Source organism: Onychomys torridus, chromosome 18, assembly GCF_903995425.1.
Source record: "Onychomys torridus chromosome 18, mOncTor1.1, whole genome shotgun sequence".
Classification (NCBI taxonomy): domain Eukaryota; kingdom Metazoa; phylum Chordata; class Mammalia; order Rodentia; family Cricetidae; genus Onychomys; species Onychomys torridus.
This window is the reverse complement of record NC_050460.1, coordinates 52,321,788-52,346,962: the sequence shown is the minus strand read 5'-3', so window position 1 is coordinate 52,346,962 and position 25,175 is coordinate 52,321,788. Positions and strand designations below refer to the sequence as shown.

Here is a 25,175-nt window from a genome sequence, read left to right as displayed (position 1 = left end):
CCAGAAGAGTCCTGAGACAAGCTTTCTGATGTCCCGATAATTTTCAAGCATGGTTTTCAGGAAGCAGGCTTTAAGGTCAGTTTAAAGAACAGTCAAGAACAACAGCAAAGGGTTGAGGGGATGGTGAGTTGGGTGTGGTGGTATTGTGTTCCCAGAAATATTGTGCATGCTAATAAACTTACCTGGGGTCAGAGAACAGGACGGCCACAATATTAAACACTGAGGATAGGCAGTGTAGCACAAGCCTTTAATCCTAGCATTCCAGAGGCAGAGATTTACCTGGATCTCTGTGTGTTCAAGGATACCGCCAAGCATGGTGACTCACGCCTTTCATCCCAGGGAGTGATGGCACAAAGCAGAAACATATATAAGGCGTGGAGACCAGAAACTAGCAGCATTTGGCTGGTTAAGCTTTTAGGCTTTGAGCAGCACAGTTCAGCTGAGACCCATTCGGATAAGGACACAAAGGCTTCCAGTCTGAGGAAACAGGATCAACTGAGAAGTTGGCCAAGTGAGGTAGCTGTGGCCTGTTCTGTCTCTCTGATCTTCCAGCATTCACCCCAATAACTGGCCTCCGGTTTGATTTTATTAATAAGAACTTTTAAGATTCCTGCTACAGTTGGGTAAAGTACTTACTGCACAAGGGTAAGGACTAGAGTTTGGATCCCTAACACCCACTGTCATTATGTATCACAGAGGAAGACACATAAATGCCAGGTAGATGCAGGGGCCTGCTTGTATTCTCAGCCTCAGGAGGCAGACAGAGAAAGAGGATCCCTGGAACAAGCTGGCTAGCTAGACTAGTTCAGTCAGCAGGCTCTGGGTTCAGGTGGGAGTCCCTGCTTCAGAGTGTAAGGTGGGAAGTGATGAAGACATCTGACATAACTTCTGACCTCCACGAGCATGAATGCCAGTGTGCCTGCACAAACACGCACACGTGAACACGCATGCGTACTATATGAAAAATAAAGAAAATGGAAATATCACGAAGAATGGAAGTAACTGACAATCTATATTTTAAAAGATGTAAAATGATTTAGCTGAGGCTACACAACATTCCAGGGAGAGAATGTGTAGTAGCTACTCAGTGAATTGAACTATTGCAAGGAAATAATGACAAAGGAATCCTGAATGCAAGTATGTATTTAATCATGAGTTAGTGGGAAATATTTCCAACAAATAAACATTAAAAGTTCAAGAAAACTTGGGGGCTGGAAAGATAGCTCAGCAGTTATGAGCAGTTATGGATGCTCTTCCAGAGGACCCAGGGTCAGTTCTCAGCACTCCCTGGCTCAGCTCACAATCATCAAAACTCCAGTTCCAGAGGATTTGCTGCCCTGTTTTGGCCTCTTTGGGCATTCCATGCATGTGGTGTACAGACATACACGCAGACAATATTTTTAAATTCAAGAAAACTAAGCTTTACAAAATATGGCAGCTCTAATGACTCCTATTTCAGAGCTAGAAGTCCCTTTAGATTCTCATGCAGACCATCTCTAGTCTATAAATTAAGGACAATGAATGTTATGTGATTCTCCAAGAATGCAAGTAGTTTCAGAGCAGGTGAGGCAAGCCATCAGGGGCAGTTTGATGATTATGAGCCCACACTTGAATGCCCGGGTACTTGGTTTGAGGTTTTGGCCTTTATATTGGTTGTTTGGCATTAAACAAGTTTTGAAGTACCCCATTTTTTCATTTATTAGAATGTAGATGATACTAATACTTGTCATAAGCTTCCCTAAGAATTAAGGACAGGGCTGGAGGCAGCAAGTGGTTCAGAGCACTTGCTGCTCTTGTGGAGGCCCCTTGTTCAGTTCCCAACACCCACAATAGGTAGCTCACAACGACATATAATTCAACTCTAGGGGACCCAACACCCTCTTCTGACCTTGGTGAGCACCTGATCATGTGTGGCATACACTCACACTGACACACACATACACATTTAAAAAGTATATGTTAAGGATTTAGAATATTGCCTTGCTAGTGTAAGTGCTCATAAGTTTTTCTGTCACTAAAAATCTCTGGTCTGATGCTATATTTAAATATTTATTGTGGCTAGCTGAGAACCTATTCACACCTTTATTTGCCTAGATAGTGGGAGAGCCTTAGTTAGAATTACCAGATGCTTTTTATAATCATATATAATTATCCCTTTTATTACAAATATCTGCTGAACTTTCCTGTTTAATATTACCATCTGTCAAAGGCTTTCCAACTTTACACAGAGTTGTTTTTAATACTTTTGAGTTATGACACAGATTGAAAAAAATTACTTCATCTTCAAACACATTTAATATTATGATCTTTTGCCATTTGTGTTTTTGCTTTTATATGGAAAGGTAAGAAGAAACCATTACATTTTATTCTTTCTTGCCCATCTACCTATATACATATATTTTCAGTTATCTAACTTCAAGGTTAGGTAGTAAAGAAGTTTCCTTTTCTTTCTTTCTTTTTTCAGTTTGGAATTGTGTGGGTGGGTGTATGCATACATGTTCTCACTTGTTGCTTGTTTACTATTCTTCAGTTCAATTTGAGGGACATTGATTCATATATACTTTCAAAGTTATTAGATATGGCTATTAGAAATGAGTTTGTTAGTAGGAATATGAAGTATTTATCTCATGCCACTTTGTATGCTAGTGAAACCAGAAATTTGTGTTCTGTGAACTGAAAAATCCAGTGTAGTGTGTGAAGGGTCAACCCTGCAGGATAAATAGGTTTTCTTGGTTTTTCATAAAATCTTAACACTCTAAACTAAGGAGCACAATATATAACTATATTCAACCTCTTTTCACTTGTGATTCTTGGGCTTCTGAGTTTGATGATAGTCATGCCCCTGCTTTGACCTCAGAGATTGCCATCCAGAGAGGAGAGAAAAGTTTTTACTGAAATCCAGGTGTCAGAGTATTCCCTGTTGAACTGTGTACTAAGACTGTGACCGCTGGCTTTCCACGTCCTCCACTCTGAATCCTAACCCTACAGGTTATGACCCAGTGCTATGTTTTTATGATTTATGATTTTAAGACTGAAAATTGGTATGAAATATTATTTGGATCAAACTGCTGTGTACATACTCCTCAAAAATAACACTTATTTGCATGTGAAATTATTATTAGAAATGCAGGTAATTATATACACTGAAAGCCTAGATACAAAGGGAACTGTTTGCTGACGAGCAGCTTAAATGTGAGGTGTATAGAAAAGAACAATAGTCTGACATACCGTATACAAATAAAGCTTGAGACTTCCTTCTGGTGTATGTACCAAGCAGCACAGAGAACTGAGCCTAAATGAACCCTTAAAGATAGCACACGGAAATGCTCTGCAGCAGGATTCCGTTGGCAGAAAATAAAAAAGGGAAAAAAGTCTGTTTGAGAGAGAAGCGTGAAATTAAATTTAGAGATTATTCACACATAAATATTACATCAAAACTAAGAAATCGAAGTCTCTTTTAGCACATGGATTTGCTAAAAAGTACTTGGATATATATGGACACAAATTTCAACAAAATGGGATTCCAAAAAAAAAAAAAAAGTCATTAAAGATTGATTACTAGGGCATTGACAGAATGCAGTGTGTTAGCAAAGTTATATATTAATTAGACCAAGGGGAATAGAGTTTTTATTTATTTCTTATTTTTTAAGATTTATTTATTTATTATGGATACAGTGTTCTGCCTGCAGGCACCAGATCTCATTACAGATAATTGTGAGCCACCGTGTGGTTGCTGAGAATTGATCTCAGGACCTCTGGAAGAGCAGCCAGTGCTCTTAACCACCTCTCTAGCCCCTGGGAGTAGAGTTTTAATTAACTAAGATTGACTGTCTAATACAAGCCAGAAGTTATGTTTTTCATATGTGGATTAGTACCTCATTCTATACTGGTTGGCCTATGAAGAAACAGATCTTAGAGGGTTAGAGGATACTTGCTCAAGGTCACACATCTCTGTCTTACTAGTAGGCATGCCCTTAACCATTCTGTAATAGTTGGGCACTCCTGCAAGTGTAATACTGCTGTCAGCATAGAAAAATAGCTTAGGCATTAGCAGAATGGAAATATGTAATCGGTGATGACTGATTAGAAGTAGCAAAACAAATACCCAATTGAAAATGAGACTTTAAAGTTCATATTGTCCTTTGCCTTGAGTGTGAGGTCTGTTCAGATGTTCTTAGCCCCTGCCCCTGGACTTTGTCCTAATTCATAGCTGCTTTCCTCATAAGCCCTAGAATCCGTGCTTGTTTCTTACAGAATGACATGTCCTCTTTGATAATGCATACTTAGAAGGAGGAGGAGGGGAGGAGGAGGAGGAGGAGGAGGAGGAGGAGGAGGAGGAGGAGGAGGAGGAGGAGGAAATGTATAGAAGTACATAAAGTATATTCTGGCAAGGTAGAAATTATGCAACTGAAAATAGGAAAGGGAAAATGAAAATCAAGCTCATTGATTGTTACAGAGACAGTGCATGATAACATCAGTTGCCATTCTTAATGGAAATGTCTCAGGATAAAAGGGTTCATAAAAAGGAGATAAAGGATGTCTTGAAAACAACCACAGTGGTAACCATGAGTAAAAAGTATGATATCCCTTAAATGTTAAAAGAAATTTTTAAAAAAGCAAGCAAAGGAGTATACAGGAAGAAACAGAAGCAGAGAAGATACAAAACAATAGACAGATTTGTGAATAAGCAAATAAACTGTGAATACCAAGACACTTAATATGCTTAATTCACCTATTGTGAACTCAAAGTCACTTTTGGCTCTAAAAACACAGTATAGAGGTACTTAAAAGAGCCATTTAGCAGTCTGAAAATAAATGACAGGGAAAAGTACACAAAAAGATAAGAAATAGGAAAGTAGGTGTTGCTCTCCTATCAATCAGTGAATAATTCAAGCCAGAAGAACAAAGGACAGTTGTAAATGTTAAGAGCCACAATCCATAACTAATGGAGAGAACAGCACCTCCTAAACCAAATAACCCAAACATCCACATTTAAAAGCAGTAGCATCTGATGATTCAGGTACACTATTAGAGAAATACTGTTACTAAATAAGGATTTAAGGTATCACTTTTAGTACAAGATAGCTGTAGTGGCTTAAAGTAAGGAAAACCTGCCAACAATGTGACTTAGAACTCAGAACTGCGTCTGCCCACTTGTCTGTACAAGGTGCCCTTGCACCTTCATACCTTGCTGGTAGAGGATGACCCCTTGGGCTGCAGTCACAGAAATACAGGGCCAACTAAGACATTGCACACAACATTGGTCACATGCAACAAATAGAACTAGAAATTAAGATTGAAAAATATACTTTCACTTTTGGGAGAAAAGAGCAACTTCTATTAGTCATGCATGGATATAAAAGGAAGAAAAAAATTATAGAAATTTTCTGAAAATACAGTGAAAACACTGTAAATCAGAATGCACAGGATATACTTAAAGTACTGACCAAGGAAAGATAATAGGTATAAATACTTTAAAGAAGTTGAGAGTGAAAAGTGTTTGGCTGTGGGTCTCTGCATCTGTTTCCATCAGTTATTGGATAAAGGCTCTCTGATGACAGTTGGGGTTGCCTTGCCCAGCCTTAATATAAGGGGAGGTGCTTAGTCTTACCATAACTTGATATGCCATGCTTTGTTGATACCATGGGAGGCCTGTCCCTTTATGAACAGAAATAGAGGAGTGGGTTGGAGCGGGGCAGAGGAGGTATGGGGAAGGATGGGAGGAGAGGGGGAGGGGAACTGCAATCAGGATGTAAAATTAATTAATTAATTAATTAAGAAATAAAAATTTAAAAGAAGTGTGAAACCATGGAAGCAAATAAAATTAATTCAGTGCTCATCCTGAGATGGAGCTGTTTAATTCCAAAGATAGTATACCAGACTAGAAACAGTAAAGACAAAGGCAAATATTAAAGAAATAGAAAAAATCTAAGCCTCATTAATGTAACAAGATCCAGAGCACTTTTCCTAAATCCACCATCAACAACAACAAAGTACTAGTTTAAAAGGGAAATAATTGTACAAGGAGTAGATAGGGAAAAATAACCACTTAAATTTCAAGATATTTTTAAGACTTGAGACATTCTTGCATACTTCAAATACTTTTAAAGAGTTTTGATTAGATGAATACTGTATAAGGAAAATAAAATATTTGCACAGTTGATTAGAGTTGTTAAAAAATCAGTAAGTGCAGAACACAGAAACTAATGTGATTGGTTACTGGTTAATGGGGTGGACCTACCATTTGAAATCCTCACCAGGGATTTCAGAAAAAAATAGAGATAGTTTGGCAAATCCAGTTAAAACATGTTGTTTAATTAAATACACCAATATTCACCAGCAAAATGTTAATGAAGAGCCCTTATTTATTAAATACATTCATCAAGATATACCTAATCTTTTTGTAGGTAAACCTTCAATGTATAGATTTATGGAGCATAGCCCATTTCTATTGCTAATGGGAGAATAATCAGGAATAGGGAGTAGAAAGATCTGAGAGGCACCATGACGCCTGGGTCCTTTCTGTGTATACTTGTGCTTGCATTTCCTTTATCCTGTCAGTTGTTAGTGGAATTTTCTGTGCATTATTTCTAGTCCTCATGAGCCAGACTTGACCATCTAATTTTAAATATGGTATCAGTAATCCCCATTGGCTAGGTTTAAAGAGGAACATAAACTAAGGCTTCCCCAGAGTATTGCTTTTTGTTAGTCACTTGGAACTATATTAATTGTGTATTTAACATAAAGCAATGAAAACTACATTTTAATAGTTTTGAAGGAAATGTAAATTTTGCTATTATACATTATTTTTAATATACTTTAAAATTTTTAAACATGCAGGAAAGTTAAAGTACATGGCCAGCACTGCTTCTTAGTCTGACACACACTGATTTAATGTGCACAAACTTACCCAGACTTCTGATTTGTAAACATCAGAAAACTTAAGCAGCTCATAAACATGTATGTGATTTACTAATGGTATTTTTTATTTAGAAATTATTTTGAGTTAGCTTAGTTCAGATTTCCAAGTAATTTTTGCAAAGTAATATTCTGACTGTTTAGCTTGAACTAAAGATAAAAACTAATATAAATATTAAAGTAGCAGTACATTTGTTTCCATTAGTGAAATGAAATGCAGTTCATAAACTCCTTATATGTATTCTATGTTGAACAATTAAATACATGATTAATAATTTAAATTAAAACTAATTTTCTCAACTGTTGGAAGTTATGATAGGGGTTATAAGGAAGAGTATTGCCATGTGCTGTTGGATTAGAATTGGAGTGTGAGTATAAGTACTGGTGCTTTCATGCATAAGTACATGAATATAGATATTTATTAGTGGACACACATGCATGGGTTTCTGGCTCTTCCAGCCATTCAGAGGCCCTAGAAATAATAACATTTTAACAGAGCTGATCACACCTACAGCTCAAGTTTTAGTCTCTGCCTGCCATTCTCTACTAAACTGAACCATGGCTCTTTGAGAAGTGATTGATTTCAGAAAAAGAGAACATAGGCTAGAATACCTTGTTGAAAGAAGAGAGTGAGAATCCACTTCTGCTGCTCTAACAAAGTTCCCAAAGCTGGATAATTTGTGTAATAGAAATGTATCACTCACAATATTAGGGATACCATGTACAGTCAAGGTACCAGCAGGTTCCATATCGTTAGAGCTTCTTTATGGTTTAAGAGAGTTCTTTGTTGCTATACCCAAAGGTTGTAATGCTATAACCCTACTTGGCAAAAAGTGCAAAGAATAACTAGAGTAAAAATGATAGGTTCCACAAAGTTTTGGTAAGAGTCCACACCCACTCCTGAGAGACTGTCAAGTGGTGTGGCTTCTTTGGAAAAAGTCTTCTGCTTCCTAAGTAAGTTAGAGTTATCATCTGATCTTCCAATTCTTCCCATTTCTAGGGAGATACACAGAAGAATTCAATGTGTGTACATACCAAACCTTGTACATGAATGCTCATAGCATCAGCATTTGTGATAGGTACAAAGTAGAAACAGCTGAAATGCCCGTCAGCTGCTCAAGATATAAATAAAAGGTGGTCTATCCATACAACGGATCCCTGTTCAGCAGTAAAAATAAATTAATGAATAATATAACATAGATGAATCTGGAAAGCAGTGTGTTGCTTGAAAGGAGGAGATCATGGAGGACTGTGTGTACCATTTACAGGAGACGTGCAGAACAGATCATCTGTAAAGACACATGGAAGAGTACTGGCTGTCTAGTACTGAGAGAATGGGCTATGTATGGTGTAGGTAAGGATGGTATGATAGGATGTGTGGGTTGGCTGGGTGGTGATGGCGCACACCTTTAATCCCAGCACTGGGAGGCAGAGCCAGGCAGATCTCTGTGAGTTCGAGGCCAGCCTGGTCTACAGAGTGAGATCCAGGACAGGCACCAAAACTGCAGAGAGAAACCCTGTCTAAAAAAAGCCCCTACACACACACACACCAAAAGATGTGTGGGTTGTTTTTACAGGGGTTAAAAAAATGATCTGTGCTTGATTGTAGGGATTGATGTACAAGTATATAAAGCACTTTAAGCTCACTGAGAAAGCCATATGTAAATATTCTCAGCATAATCTGCCAATGTTTTTACCCTGCATGTCAATAAATGCTGTTGTTAGGAACTGCTTGTGAAATATTTTTTAAAGTAGCATTCATGTTTGGATAGACAAAATGTATGAAATCATGTATTTGGTCTGTACTCAGTATTACTGATCAACACAGTAGCAGAAAATGTTAGAATCCTCTAACATTTAAAATATTATAGCCGGAATTATTCTTCTTTATTTTGTGTTTTACCTGCATGCATGCCTGGTGTGCGGTGCCCATGCAGGCTGGAAACAGATCTCCTGGAACTGTAGTTCAGATGGTTGTGGAGTACAGATTTGCATGCTAGGCTCTCTGCAAAAGCAGTGTGCATTCTTAACCCATGAGCCATCACTCCAGCCCCAGAATTACTCTTAAAGTCATGTCTTAACTGAGGAAGGAGAGTTGGTTACAGACACACACATGCCGGAGCTGAGACTGACTGAGTGGTTAGTGTGTGGGCTGGGGTGGTGCTTGCTCACTGCTCTGTCAGTTTTATAGCAACATCTCTCTTTTTCTGTCACTTATTTCAAAAGCTCATTTAAAGTGATTCATGAAGTATGGGGAGGATGAAGTTCGCTTAATTCTTAACTTCTAAGCCAATAAGAAAGCTTCATGAAGGTAGTTAATGTAGTGATTTTGTCTAGAATTGGGCCTATGATGCATTGCTTTAAATTTTAGATTCTTAACATAATAAAAGCTTTATAATGTCCATAGAAAATATGATTTGATCAGAGATCTCCACATTTAATTCAGGTAACACCTTTTCCCCACATTTTAATGAAAAGAAAGTTTTTCATAAGGTATGTTTCAGTTATTCATCACATTTAGCTGAATAAGATAAATAGCAGAAGCTTAAATGGCAAATATATCTCCATTTTCTCTTTTTCTCCTCCAGCCATTGTGTTGTTCTGCTAGCAAAGTGCTAATAGTTTCTCCAATGACGGTGGAGAGATGATTCACAGTTTTAATAACACCTGTCAGCATGGCACTCAGCGTTTGTCTTTAGCCTTGTTTATTTCAGCACTCAAAATTAAATTCAAGGGTCATAGAGAAATGATTACAACAAAATCCTTTGTTGGAGTGAATGAGTCGGCGTTTGTAGTATTTGAACGTGCCGCCGTGTAACCTTCGTACACTGTTCTTGTGTGCGGTGTTCCAAAGTGAAAGAGTAGCAGCAGGCTCTGTCTGCGGCCTTCCATTGCTTCCTCTTAGACATGCATAAGCATCCCCTTCACTTGACCGGACCACTTCACTTGCAGCACTTCTACGGCACCCTCTGGGTTAAACACCTGTGTCACTTAGGGTAAGCATTGACTGGACATATAGGAAAAATGGTCCTTTGAGGCTTTTCAGAGACAACCTAACCAGGCAAAACTGATGTTTTACAGCAAGATGGATCATCAATGTGTTACTATAAGTCAGAAATTGGGAAATGGAAATACAGCGATCAGAGGATTGAGCCATCTGTTTTAAAACTGGTGATATGGCCTTATAAATATCTTTTATTATCATGCGAATTACTTTATGAGCAAAGTAGAATCTTAGATTTAGTGCTTAGATGATTGAATTCAGAAATACATATACCACTAAAGACTTTGAAAACTGGAAAAATCCATCAGAAACTAATTTTCTATGCGCTGTTTTCTGGCAGGTAACAAATCACAAGACAGTGGCATAGCAGAGATGGAAGAACTCCCTGTCCCACATAACATCAAAATAAGTAACATCACATGTGACTCCTTCAAGATCTCCTGGGAGATGGACTCGAAGTCAAAGGACCGTATTACACACTATTTCATTGACCTCAACAAGAAAGAGAACAAGAACTCCAATAAATTTAAACACAAGGTAAACCCAATCAATACTTACAGTCATTACAACATTTTAAGTATGAAGTCATTTTAAAAGAAAATAATTTCAATGACTTAGATATTTGACATTGAGAAGAACCAAAATTATGTGTGATTTAAAACATTATCCCCATAATAAAATTTTGAAGAAAATGGAATGCCATGCAAGAGGGTAAATCATGACTATATGCAAAGATAAAAATCAATACTAAACTTTAACTCATTAAAGGAAATTGATCCTGTGCTATAGGGATAGTTCAAGATATAACCCACTTATAAGTCAGTTATATGAAAATCTATGCAAATAAAGTCAAAACTGGCTTGGAGGGGACAGGAAAGCTACCCTCTACTCAGAATTCAGTTACTTTATGTAGACAAGAATAACTAAATTGTTTGCCAAGCTGTAAAATTCCTTCTATTGAAGCAGAAGAGTGTGCCATAGGCTCTGTAGTTTTCCATTGAAGCGTACATCCTTCCCCGAGTCAAACTAATTGGTTTATAAAATTGTGGGCATTTGTTTAAACACTTTAGGCCTTAAAAAAAATGCCCCAAAGAGGCATTTGGGGTGGGAGAGTGTAGAGTGTACTTTATTTTGCTTGATAATGAAACTTCCTAACCTTCACATGCTGTAACATGTAACGTCTAGCTGCTGTCTCTGCTGTTACTCACCCTTTGTGATACAGCTCTTCCTCCAGATGTGACTGTTAGGGATAACAATTACCTGGCCCGAGTGTTTCTCTTATGCTTCATTGCTTTTACTGATGATGAAAACAGTCATTAGCCTGGTCTTTGAAAAAGATGGGAAAACTCAATGCATCATTTTATTTTTCTGGAAATGTCTTTTACAGTTTCACAAACTAAATATAAGTGAGGGCTTTACATACTGTAGTAAGAACATACTAATCATCAGTCATTATTATCAAATTCCATTCTGGAATTATGGGTGTTCCCTTTGCTGGCATTTGCCTTCTTGAAGAATCTTTGATATGCTTAAACATTAAATGATGAATACTTCAAAGCTTGACCTCTACTTCACCCATAAATACCACAACTTTGGAAATGTAGTGAGTGTTCAACCAGCAGGTTAACTTATCGATTGCTGCTTGAAAAGACCTAAACATTTTCAGATACATGGCACCACACTTTTCTGAAGGTTACCTAATCTGTATGTGAAACAAGTTCATCTGTTTTAATATTTACTTTAAAAGCGTTCTCAGCTGGGCGGTGGTGGCGCCTGCCTTTAATCCCAGCACTCGGGAGGCAGAGCCAGGCGGATCTCTGTGAGTTTGAGGCCAGCCTGGTCTCCAAAGCGAGTTCCAGGAAAGGCGCAAAGCTACACAGAGAAACCCTGTCTCAAAAAACCAAAAAAAAAAAAAAAAAAGCGTTCCCCCCTTTACATATAAAATATTTAATAATGAACCTCTTTAGTAAAATTATCAAGTCATAAAAATCAAGCAACTATATTTTTAACTTAGTAGACTTTAAATCTTGGTTCTTGTAAGTCTTTTTTTTAAAATCTGTTTTGAAGAAGATAGCATGTACGGTGGGGTGGGGGGTGGGAAACAATATGTTATAAATAATGACAACTAGAATAAAACTCCTTTTCAGTTTTTGGTCTGTAGGATGTTAAGCCTGTCTCTTGTTCATCCTGGGCCTTAATTTCTGCATATGGAGAATAAACAGTTTAAACATGATAACTGTTGGGTTCTTAAACAGGAGTTTAGGTTCCTTTCTATTGTTTGTAGATGATGAAAGTTATCTTTCATAGCCTTCCTGACTCCCTACTTTGTCCTTCCCTTTATTCTTTACTGCCTCGTCTTCCTTTTTTCCTTCCTAGGATGTTCCAACAAAATTGGTGGCAAAAGCTGTTCCCTTGCCAATGACTGTCCGTGGACACTGGTTTTTGAGCCCAAGGACTGAGTATACAGTAGCGGTGCAGACTGCCTCAAAACAAGTTGATGGCGATTATGTTGTGTCTGAGTGGAGTGAAATTATAGAGTTCTGTACAGCAGGTAAGGGAGCAGTGGTTTGTATTGATTAATGTTCTTAGAAAGCTCACCATCAGCTTTCTGTACCTACAAGGCAAGTAAGCATTTCATTGGAGGTGTGGTGACTTTAATCCCAGGACTCATGTTAAAAAGCCAGGAATTACAGGCACATGCTTGTAATCCCAGCTCTGCATTCATGGCAAAGGCAGGCAGATCTCTAGAACTCTGTAGATAAGCAGCCTAGCTTCTTGGAAAGCATTAGGTCAGTGAAAGACCCTGTCTCAAAAAATAAGGTGGATGGCACTTAACATTCGCCATGGCCTCTGGCCTCCATACTGTGCACATACGAGCACTTAGATACAGAAAGAAAAAAAAAAAAAAGAGGCTGTTTAACATGAAAGAGCTGGTAGAAAAAATTCTAGAAAACAATTTGCTCATATGTTTCCAGGTTGCTTAGCAACTCCCCCATCTGTGGCAATCTTCAGATAAGACCCAATCCCTTCTTACCTGGCCACACACTTGCATTCTTTCAGATGCAGCTCATGATTATCTACTACTCATCCTGGTATCTGTAAAACTCTAAGGGCATGTTAAGTGACTGAAATTCAGTCTGCTTTGGTTTTATCTTCGTGCTTTTGTTTATTCTATGATGAAGCTGCTAAGAATGTTGACACTCTTGACTGCTAAAGATTTCAGTATTTGAGAATAAGGTAAAAAGTTTCTTGCAAGTACCATACTTTTTCATGTTTCCCTGTTCCTCATGAACTGTAAGATCCACCATTTTAATGTATCATAAAGAAAAATGCCAATTGAAAGATGGCAATGTGGCCAGGCAGTGGTGGCGCATGCCTTTAATCCCAGCACTCGGGAGGCAGAGCCAGGTGGATCTCTGTGAGTTTGAGGCCAGCCTAGTCTCCAAAGTGAGTTCCAGGAAAGGCACAAAGCCACAAAGAGAAACCCTGTCTCAAAAAAAAAAAAAAAAAAAAAAAAGAAAAAGAAAAAAAGAAAAGAAAAGAAAGATGGTGATGTTTTCTTATTGCATTTATTGTTAGTATCAGAGATGTTAAAATATAAATATTTTAGGATAGATTAAGTATAATTTTGGTAGTTTAGTAGTCAGCAACGAAACAGCTAAAGATGCTTATATTGTATTAACAGCAAGCAAGGGGCTCTTCTCTGAAGATAATTTTCCTGTATTTGCTGTACCATATTGGAATTACTATCCCTCTCTGGAGTCCACCTGACATTTCGTCCTTTTCCTGAATCCTTTTTTACTTATTTTGGTAGCACCAGGGAGGTTTAATTTAAGTCAGACATATGGACATGTTTTCTTTTGATGTTGTGCTGTTGGTTTGAGTATCCACAACCCGAAAATCTAAATTGGAATGCTCTGAAATCTGAACCTTTTAAAATAGCTGTGTGTGTATATATATATATATATATATATGCTTGTGAAAATGTCAGTGCTTCAATGGGGAGGGGGGAAGCATCACGTCCTCTGTAACTGGCTGTGAGCACTGTGTGGTGCTCATGTGTGGGTGCTGGGGATTGAACCAGGATCTCTGAAATAGCCGCAAGTGCTCTTAACTGCCCTACCGTGTCTTCAACCCCTGAAACTTTGGAGCACTGATAGAGGTACCCAGAATATTTTAAACTTTAGAGCAGTTTCGATTTTTGAAATAAAAAAATCCATTAAAGTATATGCAAATATTCTAAACTCCCCAAACTCAGTATCTGAAGCACTTCCAGTCTCAAGCGTTGCTGGAAGGTACATGGAAGCTCACCTGGAATATATGCAGTTTTCTGTGTAACTACATCAGACAATGTCCTGGTACTTTTCCACTTGATGGAGCTATAAAATTCACCTGCTCCAGCTTTATACCAAAGAAAGAACTGTCTGAAATACTATGACTTCATTAGCTTAAAGAAGACCTTTGGTGGTTCCAATACACACACACACACACACACACACACACACACACACACACACACACACACACACACGCGTGCTCTTGATGCACAAGCTGTCATGTGAATGGATTTTTTTTTACTTCTGCTAATAAAAGGAATTAAAGGCATGTTTTCATAGAGTAATCTCTAACATTTGGGGGAGTTATGAGGTAAATGACAAGTGCCAGCTTTTAACTGTTCTACAGTTAAAATTTCTCTGGAAATGACTTCACCCTTCTTTATTTTCACAGTTAAGAGATAAAGAGAACTTGCTGTCCAGGTTTATCAAGTGATCCAGGAGCATTTCATCTAAGTTTTATTTATGCCCTTGAGTCTGAATTTTGAGAAAGATGTTTTAAAAAATTATCTTTAATACTGTAGACTTAGGCACTGTGCAAAGTATTGGAAATAGACTAGATTAGACTCCCACAGGCTAGTCAGTTGCTAGTCTATAACAACCCAATACCATAAAAAAAAAATTCTCCTTGTCTATATTTCTCTTCCTTTAGCCTTCTCTTTCTTTACAGTCAAAGAAAATCATATAGTTTTTACTTTTTAGCCTCACCATCTCATTGTGCATGTACTTTATACATCACATGACTTCAAATAAATCAATGTTAGTGGCACCAGTTTAACTAGGTTGGGCTATTATCTTTATATACCACACCTTTTTCCTTAATTTTTGATGGAGGAGTTTGATATTCATTCTCAATTTTAAAAACAAAAATTGATCAGAAATATCTAAGTACTTTGAGAGCTATATTGTACCTGGAGACCATCAAGTAGGATCCAGAGAGGTCTGAAAGTTGTCGGCTGTGAGAACTCCTGCACTTGGGCCAGGTGTGATTTCTGAGTCAGTAAAGGAGCTGGATCTATCTTGTCAACCTCAGGCTTAGAAACAAATTGAGCAAACTAGTTCTGCTTTCCTGCTGTGCTGCCCTTCAGAGTGGGAGGTTCCTTGACTCACTGCATCAGCTGATGAGTAGTGACGCTGGTGGGTAGGGGTGCTGGTGGGTGGAGGTGCTGTTCGGTAGAAGTGCTGGTGGGTAGAGGTGCTGGTGGGTAGGGATGCTGGTGGACAAGGGTGCTGGTGGGTAGAGGTGCTGGTGGGTAGTGATGCTGGTGGATAGGGGTGCTGGTGGGTAGTGGTGCTGGTGGGTAGTGACGCTAGTGGATAGAGGTGCTGGTGGGTAGAGGTGCTGGTGGGTAGGGGTGTTGGTGGGTAGTGGTGCTGGTGGGTAGGGATGTTGGTGGGCAAGGGTGCTGGTGGGTAGGGATGCTGATGGGCAAGGATGCTGGTGGGCAAGGATGCTGGTGGGTAGAGGTGGTGGTGGGTAGGGATGCTGGTAGACAAGGGTGCTGGTGGGTAGGGATGCTGGTGGACAAGGGTGCTGGTGGGTAGAGGTGCTGGTCATTAGAGGTGCTGGTGGGTAGTGGTGCTGGTAGGTAGGGATGCTGGTGGGCAAGGGTGCTGGTGGGTAGGGATGCTGGTGGGTAGGGGTGCTGGTGGGTAGCTGTGTTGATGGGAAGCGGTGCTGGTGGGAAGCAGTGCTGGTGAGTGCTGTTTGCTTGGATGCTGAATGTGGTTGCTTCAGGATCTTTAATTTAAAAGATTAAAAAGTATAAAAATATTCTAAGAAATAACCATGAACCATAACAAAAATATTTATGTAGAAATAAAAATAAGCCAAAGAAAGGCAACAAATCTTTTCTTTATAACTTCCTATTTAAAAAGTTGAATTCCCTAAAGATATATTTTTAATAATCTCTGATCTACAAAGCATGCAACTGGCACTTCTGGTACTGTAGTCCTGAATAATAGACTTTTCATTTTTTCAGATTACTCAAAAGTTCATCTAACACAGCTGCTGGAGAAGGCTGATGTGATTGCAGGACGCATGCTTAAGTTCTCTGTTTTCTACCGGAACCAGCACAAAGAGTATTTTGACTATGTTAGGTAAGAACCACTATTATTCTGTGTTTGGGTATCTTCACTGCATGTATGTCTGTATACCACATTCTTGCAGAGGCTAGAGAGGATGTTGGGTCACCTGGAACTTGAGTAACAGGTGGTTGTGAGTCATCACGTGAACTGGGAATCCAACCTGAATTCTCTGGAATTGCAGCAAGCATTCTAATCTGCTGAGCCATCTCTCTAGTCCCGAGAGACAAAGGCTTTTCAAATGATATGTTACAGTAGTTCTAAACGTGTGCACACAACCCAGATTATCTGCTTTGTTTTGTTCTGTTTTAAAACCTTAGCAGGGGCTTGGTGGCTAACACTTATAGTACTAGCATTTAGGCAGGAGGGTCACCCTGAGTTCTAGCTCAGCTTAGACCTGTATCAAAAGAAACACAAAATAAATAAGAACCTTAATCACTTTAGAGTTATAAAGGATTTTTGACTTGAAAGGACTTTATGAAAATAATAAGGAAATTTTGGTGGGGTTTTTTTGCATACTTTTCTAACTTCTCTGAAATCAAAGTCATGTTTCCAAATGAGCTCCAAGCTGTAGCAGATGCAAAAGGAGTCATGGAGAAGGAAATGTGTTTAGCATGTATGTTTGAGAAGAAGTACACATTAGTCACTTCTTTCACCATGGAGGTCATGTACCTGAGGAGAAGCGTTTTTGCCCTACTGCTGTCCAGGAAGACATGGTGATGGGCAGCTCAGTGCTGCTTAAAGCACCAGACAGCTTGGGATATCTCAGCTATCCCTCAGGGCCACCACAATGACTCCTTCCACCAGCAAGGTACCACTTGTTCAAACAGCGCCACCAGCCGGAACCCCAGTGGTCAAGCACAGGAGCCTGGAGGGCTGGTTTGTATCTGAAGGAAAGCCAGCTGCTTTCTGTGCCATGAGTTTGTATGTATTTTGATGACAAGCAAACATGTCTGCTTTGTGTTGGAATATCTTACAAATTCAAATTTCAGTCTGTAGTTTTCCAACTGGCCTAAAGGCTATATAATTTCTGCTGGATGCATTCACCTAATTTAAACTAAATGACAAATCATAGTGCTTATCAGCTGCTAATTCAGAATGGCTAGTATATTCAGCAAGAAAAGTCTTTATATTTTTAAGTATAAAATTTGAAAACCAAAGAAATTTCCGCTATTGCTACTGCCTCCAATAAGAAACACATCAACAGAATACTGTTAGATCTTTGCTGTAGGTTCAGCTTCCTGGTATCCTGCCAATGACTGCTAAGTGTGGCCACTGGAGGTCAGTATTTCTCTAGGATTTTCTCATTCTGCAATGGGAAGAGCCTTTCCATAACTATAACATTGGCTTAATTTGTTCTCAGAAATGTTTCCAAAACTACAAAAAGTTCAAATCAGAGCACCTGGGTTTGGATAAAGTAACTGTACGCATTACATGACTTAATTCTAACCCACCAGCATGAAAGATGTTTGTACCAACAACAAAATTTAACGGCAGTAAAACTCCACGTAAATTATATCTTGAAGCATTACAAATACAGTTACTAAGGCATAGGTAGACATCAGCATTTTTAAAAGCTTCATTTCAACAAACAAAAGAAGCCCTTTCTCAGCGGGAGGTGGAGCTCTGGCAGAGTGCTTGCCTAAATGCAGTGGTCTAGGTTCAGACCCCAAGACCACAAATAACAATACTCAGTCCCCTACGCAGTGAACTTTAGTAAGGGCATTTACTTCCATGGATCTTGATTTGCATTTTAATTAGTAAACCATCATCAAGATCCATTTTCTTGATTAGGATCCCTTTTAAATGTTATCTTCAGAAGCCTTGATTGGCTATGAAGGATCTTACAATTACCTGATAGTCTTTACAAATAATTACAACTGCAGAAGTTGTAGGTAAATTCTGACTCAATCCATGAGGACTGAGCTACTTTTGGTCTCTTCTTCTAAAAGCAACACTGAAGTGAGCACGCCCTTACCTTGAGTGACAGCCTTGCCCTTGTTTGTGTTCACTAGTTAGCCGGGTGTCTCCACCTGATTACATTTTCAGGACCCCCACCATTGGCAGACAGTGTAGGGATTCCTGTCCTTTTGCTGCCAGACCATCTGTCCTCATAGCTGTTGTTCTGTCCCTGAGAGCAGGACACATGTCAAAGCCTCGAGTTCGGCTTATGCTTCCTACCTTTGTTAGTCCAGAGAAGTGTACTCGGAGGTTTATGTAGGACACATAAGTACCGGGGCTTTATGTATGAGGGTGAGACAAGGGTTAGCAATTCTGATGAGGCAAAATGAAATATATAAAGACCTTCCTATTTCTCCTCCCAATTATAATGTAAAATCCTGAAATTTTTGTAGAAAATACAAGACTATGAAATGAAAAGTAGAAAGTAGAAATTAGCTCAACTAAAAACCCTGACAAGGGTCAGTTCCTTGTTGTGCTGGACTGTGTGCTAGAGAAACTGGCCACCTAGAAACGCCGATGGCACAGATCACAAGCACAGAAGGCTTCGTCCCTTTGCCTAAAGAACCAGGAAAAAGTGCTGCAAATGCTGAAACCTTGGACAGTAAACCCCTGCTTTCACCCAAAACTATGGTGGGTGTGTGGGAATCACAGTCACATGCTATCAGCAAAGGCCAGGGGTCCCTTGTCACCCTTGTAATTAGACTCCCTCATCTCCTGCTAGAGTGGTACCAAGAATGCTGAGTTACTGACTCAGGAGCCTGGACTGCCTACCATGAGGCCAGGGAGTGAGGCTTACAGTTCTGTTACTGAAGACAACAGGAAAGCACTGATGGTCTGTCCCAGCTAGATTGTGTGGGCGGAGTCCAACTTGAATTCCCACCTTAACGTTACTGGATACCTCAAGAAGGAATTAGATGTCCATCCTTATCTAATAATAATAATAAAACCCTCACTAGTATATAGTCAAGGGCCCTACTGAAATATTAGATTAAATCAGACCCAGAGTCTCACAGAAGCCCAGATTCCCAGACAATTCACTCATCATACCAAGAATCAGTAAGCATAGAGTCTGGATAAGAAAGGAATGTCAAAGACCAACACTAAGGTAGATAACACTAAGGTAGGAACTGATGAGGCACCATAGAAAATACACATAGAAAACTGTTTTGATAAGCAACTGGAAACAAAAATGAAATGCACAAAGCAACATGAGACATGAAGATGAAATGAAATGCTTTTAGAGCTGACTAAACACAGCATGTGAGGCAAAATAACAGTAGAGAGAGAAAATAGCAATGGATGATGGGCTGAAGCAGGACAAGAAGAAAGAGAAATATCAATAAACTAGAAGAGCAAATAGAAACTATCCAAACTGAGAAACACATGAAAATAAAAGTCACAATACCATGAATATGTGGGACCACAGAACCGAAAGTTTGCGTTGTCAGAGATCCAGGAAGGACAAGAGGGTGGGGCTGAGACTCACAGAGCTGGAATTTTTCCAAATTTAGCAAACAACAAATGCCTATGAATTTTAGCTGAGAAACCCCCAAATGGTATAAGTTCTGAAGAAATGTATGCCAAGGCACATCAGAAATCCCTGAAAACTGAATGAAAAAAAGTAATTTCAGGTAGTAAGAAAGCAAGTTGGAGAAAATACACTCTTTGCTCCTGGACTACTGTTATGTGGCCTCCCTGTGATCTGGTGTTTTTATGAAGCTACATTTTTAATAAGCTCCATTGGATACTTGTCGGGTGGTGAATTCACAGACCTGTTACTGTTCTAATGATGGTGGCAGGTCCTCGGCATCCTCTTTGTCTCACAGCCTCTGAGAAGCCTGGTGCAGGTGAAAACTTTCTTTACCAAAGTACTAGAGCTTGGACTGTGTATTCTTAAGTGTGCTGCTAGGCATCCAGCAAGCAGAAGGAGAACTGGATTCTGGAGAGAAGTCAATGAGACTTCTATTCACAAACATGTAAGCAGAGTTGAGCTACTAAGAAGACACTGAAAAATATCAAGATGCAGTTTTACTCTTCTTGAGACTAGAAGGGAATCCAGAGTCACCCAGAAGCAGCAGACAGAAGTCAGTCTTGCTAGAGCCACAGAGTCCTGACACATGAGGAAGTCAGGAAGATACCCCAGGCTCACCTTCTCTGTGCCCTAGATGTGCTGGTGCCTCACACTGCTGGGACTTCAAAGAGAGGCAAGTGTAAAGGAACTAGAAGGCAAGAGGTGGACGGTGGATTTGGGGCCAAATGAGACTAGCTGGCACTGTCAAACAAGCTGCAAGAGGTATCTGAGAAGCAGCCTGTGTCTGGTTTAAAATGGCCAAAACATAAGGCACAAAGCACTTCCTCCTGGTCTAGGTGGGGAGCACCAGTTCTTACTTCTAGCTACCTTTTAAATAACAACAACTCCAACCCTATAGGCTCCCAAGGCAGAAAGAGAGATGAAGCATGAAAGTCTGTCATTGGTGTCTCCACTCTACTCTTAATTTGAAAACGTGCTGGGATTCCCTCCAGGGCTTTTGCTGTACATTATATCTAAAAGGGTTATGTTCTCTTTTCACATTAATAAAAAAGCAGAGTTTTACAAATTTACATTTAAAATATACACCCTAATAGTTTTTTTTTAACTGCCTGTCTTCTGTAGTGTGGATGTACCATCATTTGACCTGTGGGTCTTCTGTGACCAGCAGGCTATAATGAATATTCTTCTGTTATGACAGTTGACATACACTGTCTAATAATAACCAGGGCAGTAGAAATCCTGTCTTCAGCTAGGTGAGGTGTGATACCAGCACTTGGAATGCTGAGTCGGGAAATTCTGAGTTTGAGGCCACTTGGGACATCAAAGTGAGACCTTGTCTCAAAAAATAATCTACTTCTTCAAAAGAAATTAATTCCATTTTGTTTACTTCTGAAACTACTATGACGTAAATATTTGCTTAATGATATCTCCTAAATCTTATAGGCTCTTTTGTTCTATTCTTTTGTTGGCTAAAGGACCTACTAGGTTCAGAAATTCTACCCTTGTGTCTTAGTAGCTTGCCATGGTATTTATTTCATTGATTAAGCATTTTGCACCAATGTTTCTGATTGGATCTATTTTATGGTTTTTATATCCTTGGAAAAATCTGTTATGCCCAGAATTTTTTTCCTTGTTTTCTTGTATTTTTATCTGGACTCTCATAAGTTTCCTTGGAATCTTCATTTTGAATTGTTTTTCAAGCATTTCATATATTATAGATTGTTTTCCTTTGGAATTTTTCTTGGTCTGTGCATCTAGTGAAATGTAAAATTCGATGAAATATCTACTATAAAAACCTTTTTTCATTCGATGACATATCATTCAGATGGCATATGGAATTTGAGTTAGGCAAATGCTTTTGAGTTTGATCACAGAAGGGAAGGGTAGTCTCTGACTTGTCTTGCAATGATGTCCCTGCTACCACTGGTCTAGACTGCTGTGGTTCATAAGGAGTTGTGTGACTCCACAGACAGTGTCCAAAGACTCCACAGTCTAGCACGAATGGTACTAGAACCTGTGGAGAGGACAGTTGCAAGGTGCCTCAGAAGCACAGGAGACTCCAAGAAGTTGTCACAGCAGCTATCTTCAAACCACAGAATTTGAAGGAAACCTTCTGGAAGTCTCTGAGGATGAACAGGAGAGATGCCTGGGTCCATGGCAGCAGCAGCTCAGTTCTGGAGTCACCAGACAGGAAGGACGTTCCTTGGTAGACGGCACACATATAAACCAAGTTCCACTCAGCAGAGTTCATATTTTCAATACTTTCAGTAGTTTTCTTTTTAGTAAAGTCATTTATGAAACCTATTAAGTACAAACGGAGCTAGCTTCCCCTGTAAGATTTCTAATTGCAGTTCAATTTTTCAGTCCAGGAAATTTATTTTATTGTTAAAGATCTCCAAGGCTTGTAGATCATCTTTATCTTAGGTCCAAGGCCATGATAAGTACTGTCAAAATATATATATATTTCCCTTGGTCTGGAGATAGCCTGGCCATCCAAGCCTTTAACAGTGGGTAGTGATTTCTGTGCTATTCAGATCTGTAGATCAGTAAATTTACCACTATTGTCCTGAGCAACGTCCATTTCCTTTCTGTCGCAGAGAACACCATGGAGATGCTATGCAGCCTTCTGTAAAGGATAACAGTGGCAGCCATGGCTCACCCATCAGTGGAAAATTAGAAGGCATCTTCTTCAGCTGCAGCACTGAGTTCAATACAGGGAAGCCTCCCCAGGATTCACCGTATGGAAGATACAGGTTTGAGATTGCAGCAGAAAAACTTTTCAACCCCAATACTAACTTATACTTTGGGGACTTCTACTGTATGTACACTGCTTATCATTATGTGATTCTTGTCATTGCCCCTGTGGGATCACCAGGAGATGAATTTTGTAAGCAGCGCCTTCCTCAACTCAATTCCAAGGATAATAAGTTTCTGACCTGTACAGAAGAAGATGGGGTGCTGGTGTACCACCACGCCCAGGATGTCATTTTAGAAGTCATTTACACTGACCCTGTGGCTCTTTGTCTGGGCACCGTGGCAGAAATCACTGGGCATCAGCTCATGAGTTTGTCTACTGCAAACGCAAAGAAAGACCCCAGCTGCAAAACCTGTAACATCAGTGTCGGACGTTAACGCCACTTTCGTACTCTCCCTCCCCGTCTTCCCATAGGAACACTGCCCTCTGTTGGCCACTTTCATCATCAGACGTTCCCACTGAAGCATGCATATGCCGCTGTCACCAAAAGCAAACTACCATTCAGAGCCTTCCCGTGTCTCCTCTTGCCCACCCTGTCCACCACTTCCAGTGATGTCCCCAAGTTGTCCTGACACTTTGTTTGCCTAGATGCTGCAATGCTTTTATGTTTCCTTTATGCCAAACATAACAAGACAGTTATATAGACCGCTTTAGCAAAGTACAAAATAATGGCTTATAAATGGTGTTTAAATATGCATCCGTTTTAATCTACTGAATAAATATCGGGATAACTCCAAACCGCATGAAAGGGTGTAATTGCAGCATGAGTTCAATCTTCCAGCCTAGACTTGTCAGTACTTCCACCGTGTTGTTTGACAGTGTTATTTATGTTATTTATATTAGCTAACAGGAAACAGTTACTGTGCTTCAACATAATAAATGTAATAGAAAAATATTTTATTTGTATGTTGTATAAAATATTTACAATCATATAGAATATAGTTACATTTTAATAGCAATTGTATACATCTCACGAAACCATTTCCCTTATCAAAGATGTAATTTGTAAACCTTAAATAGTTGTGTATCTGTCCTGTTACAAGTAGATGACTTCAATTAAACGAATTTATGAAGGCCATTCTGATTCATAAAAGATTTAAAACATCAGGTGAATACAGAGAAAACAATATGCCTCTAATATAGTCCGCTTTTGGAATCAGTATTTTTTTCTGCCCAAGCAATATGAAAATTTGAGTTTCTTCAACACCATGCTTAAAAATTACAGAAAACATAAATAGAAACAAAGTTGAAAATGAGAAAATGTCTGTTACTTGATTTTACAAAAACCAAAACCAATAAATGTGTTTTAAATGAATGGAGAAAAAGCAAGATACACTAAATAAAGTAAATAAAAGGTGTATTGGTGATTTCCAAGCTTTTTACCCTGCGCAGATGAATGCAACTCAAGAAAGCTGTTTCACTTTATAAAGACCGACCTTGGAATATTACGAAAGATGCAGATATCCAATGGGAAAATAGTTGTATCATCTTAGAGTAGGAAACAAGAAAATTAGCAATAATACTACGGTCACATTAGGTTATTATACTGCAGACACACCTATCCAAAATACCTATTTTAAATTTTTAATATTTTATTTTAATATAAACATTTGTCAGTTATAGACAAAGATAATTCACAAAGTACATGCTATCCAAATTAACTTTGGTAACCAGAAATGTAAATTTTCAAATAACAGATAAAATAATGCACTATTTTCATGTAGAAATAAGTAATCAGTGACACAGTTGAGTGTATTTTCGGGTGTTTAGAATGCCTACAGACTTACAGGACCAGGCAGTGGATGTTGTCTCCTTTAAACTACCTTCTTACCAGCTGTTTTCCTCACTGGATGAAGAGCAGAAGCTCCCCTTGTCTCACAAGTAACTCAAACCTTGCTCTTTTCCATACATCAATGAAGTCGATCTTTGGGCACTAAAAACCTTTCCTAGCAGGTAGTCTGCCTATGTGTTACTGTAGGTTTGACAAGGTATCAGTGTTTTGGGGTTTTTTTGTTTTTTTAACAATTACATTTGACTATGGATTTCAGTTTGGTGTGGAGTAGGCTGAATGTTTTTGCTGACCCCAATATTACCTGTTATTTCCCTATTTAAATCCCTTCTCGTATATAACTACACTATCTCTTCCTTTGTAAAAACAGCTAATACTATCTCTAAAGTGCTTCGTTTTCAGTACATCAAAACTACTTAGCAAGAACAGTAGAGGAAAATAAACTTGACTTTATCTTGGGTGGAAGTGATCAGAGCCAAACCTCAAATAGTTTTGGCCACATCCTGCTTGCTGATGAGGACCTCTAATAGTCTCAGTTTGGCTTTTATGTGCTTGTATTCATAGTACTCGTCTGCCATTGGCATCCTGTCTTCCTTCTGGGGACTTCTGCAGAAAAGAAGATACAATCTATTAGTAGATACATGAGCCAGGTCATTAAAGTCCTCTTAATGACAGGGGACTGACTTCCATAGGGTGCGTGCGTGCATGCATGCATGCCTGCCTTCTTTACATTCCTTCAGCCTCAATCTCTGCTCCATGTCTCTAAGTAACGGTGCTCTTTACCAATGTTTGCAAAC

At 39.0% G+C, this 25,175-nt stretch overlaps 2 protein-coding genes across 7 annotated transcripts in view; one reads left to right on the top strand and one right to left on the bottom strand.

Annotated features, from left to right (window-relative positions):
• The window catches only part of Phyhipl (phytanoyl-CoA 2-hydroxylase interacting protein like), a 42,204-nt gene extending 18,246 nt beyond the window's left edge, over positions 1 to 23,958 (top strand). For both annotated transcript variants that reach the window (XM_036167258.1, XM_036167256.1), the window contains exons 2-5: positions 10,263 to 10,459; positions 12,299 to 12,473; positions 16,239 to 16,356; positions 22,432 to 23,958. In XM_036167258.1, coding sequence (XP_036023151.1) covers positions 10,295 to 10,459; positions 12,299 to 12,473; positions 16,239 to 16,356; positions 22,432 to 22,966 — 993 coding nt within the window. In that variant the 5' untranslated portion in view covers positions 10,263 to 10,294 and the 3' untranslated portion in view covers positions 22,967 to 23,958. The remainder of the gene's footprint in view (positions 1 to 10,262; positions 10,460 to 12,298; positions 12,474 to 16,238; positions 16,357 to 22,431) is intronic.
• The window catches only part of Fam13c (family with sequence similarity 13 member C), a 114,814-nt gene continuing 113,108 nt past the window's right edge, over positions 23,470 to 25,175 (bottom strand). For 4 of the 5 annotated variants that reach the window (XM_036167254.1, XM_036167255.1, XM_036167251.1 and 1 more), the window contains one exon: positions 23,470 to 24,984. In XM_036167254.1, coding sequence (XP_036023147.1) covers positions 24,861 to 24,984 — 124 coding nt within the window. In that variant the 3' untranslated portion in view covers positions 23,470 to 24,860. The remainder of the gene's footprint in view (positions 24,985 to 25,175) is intronic. The other variant, XM_036167253.1, reaches the window with a different exon arrangement.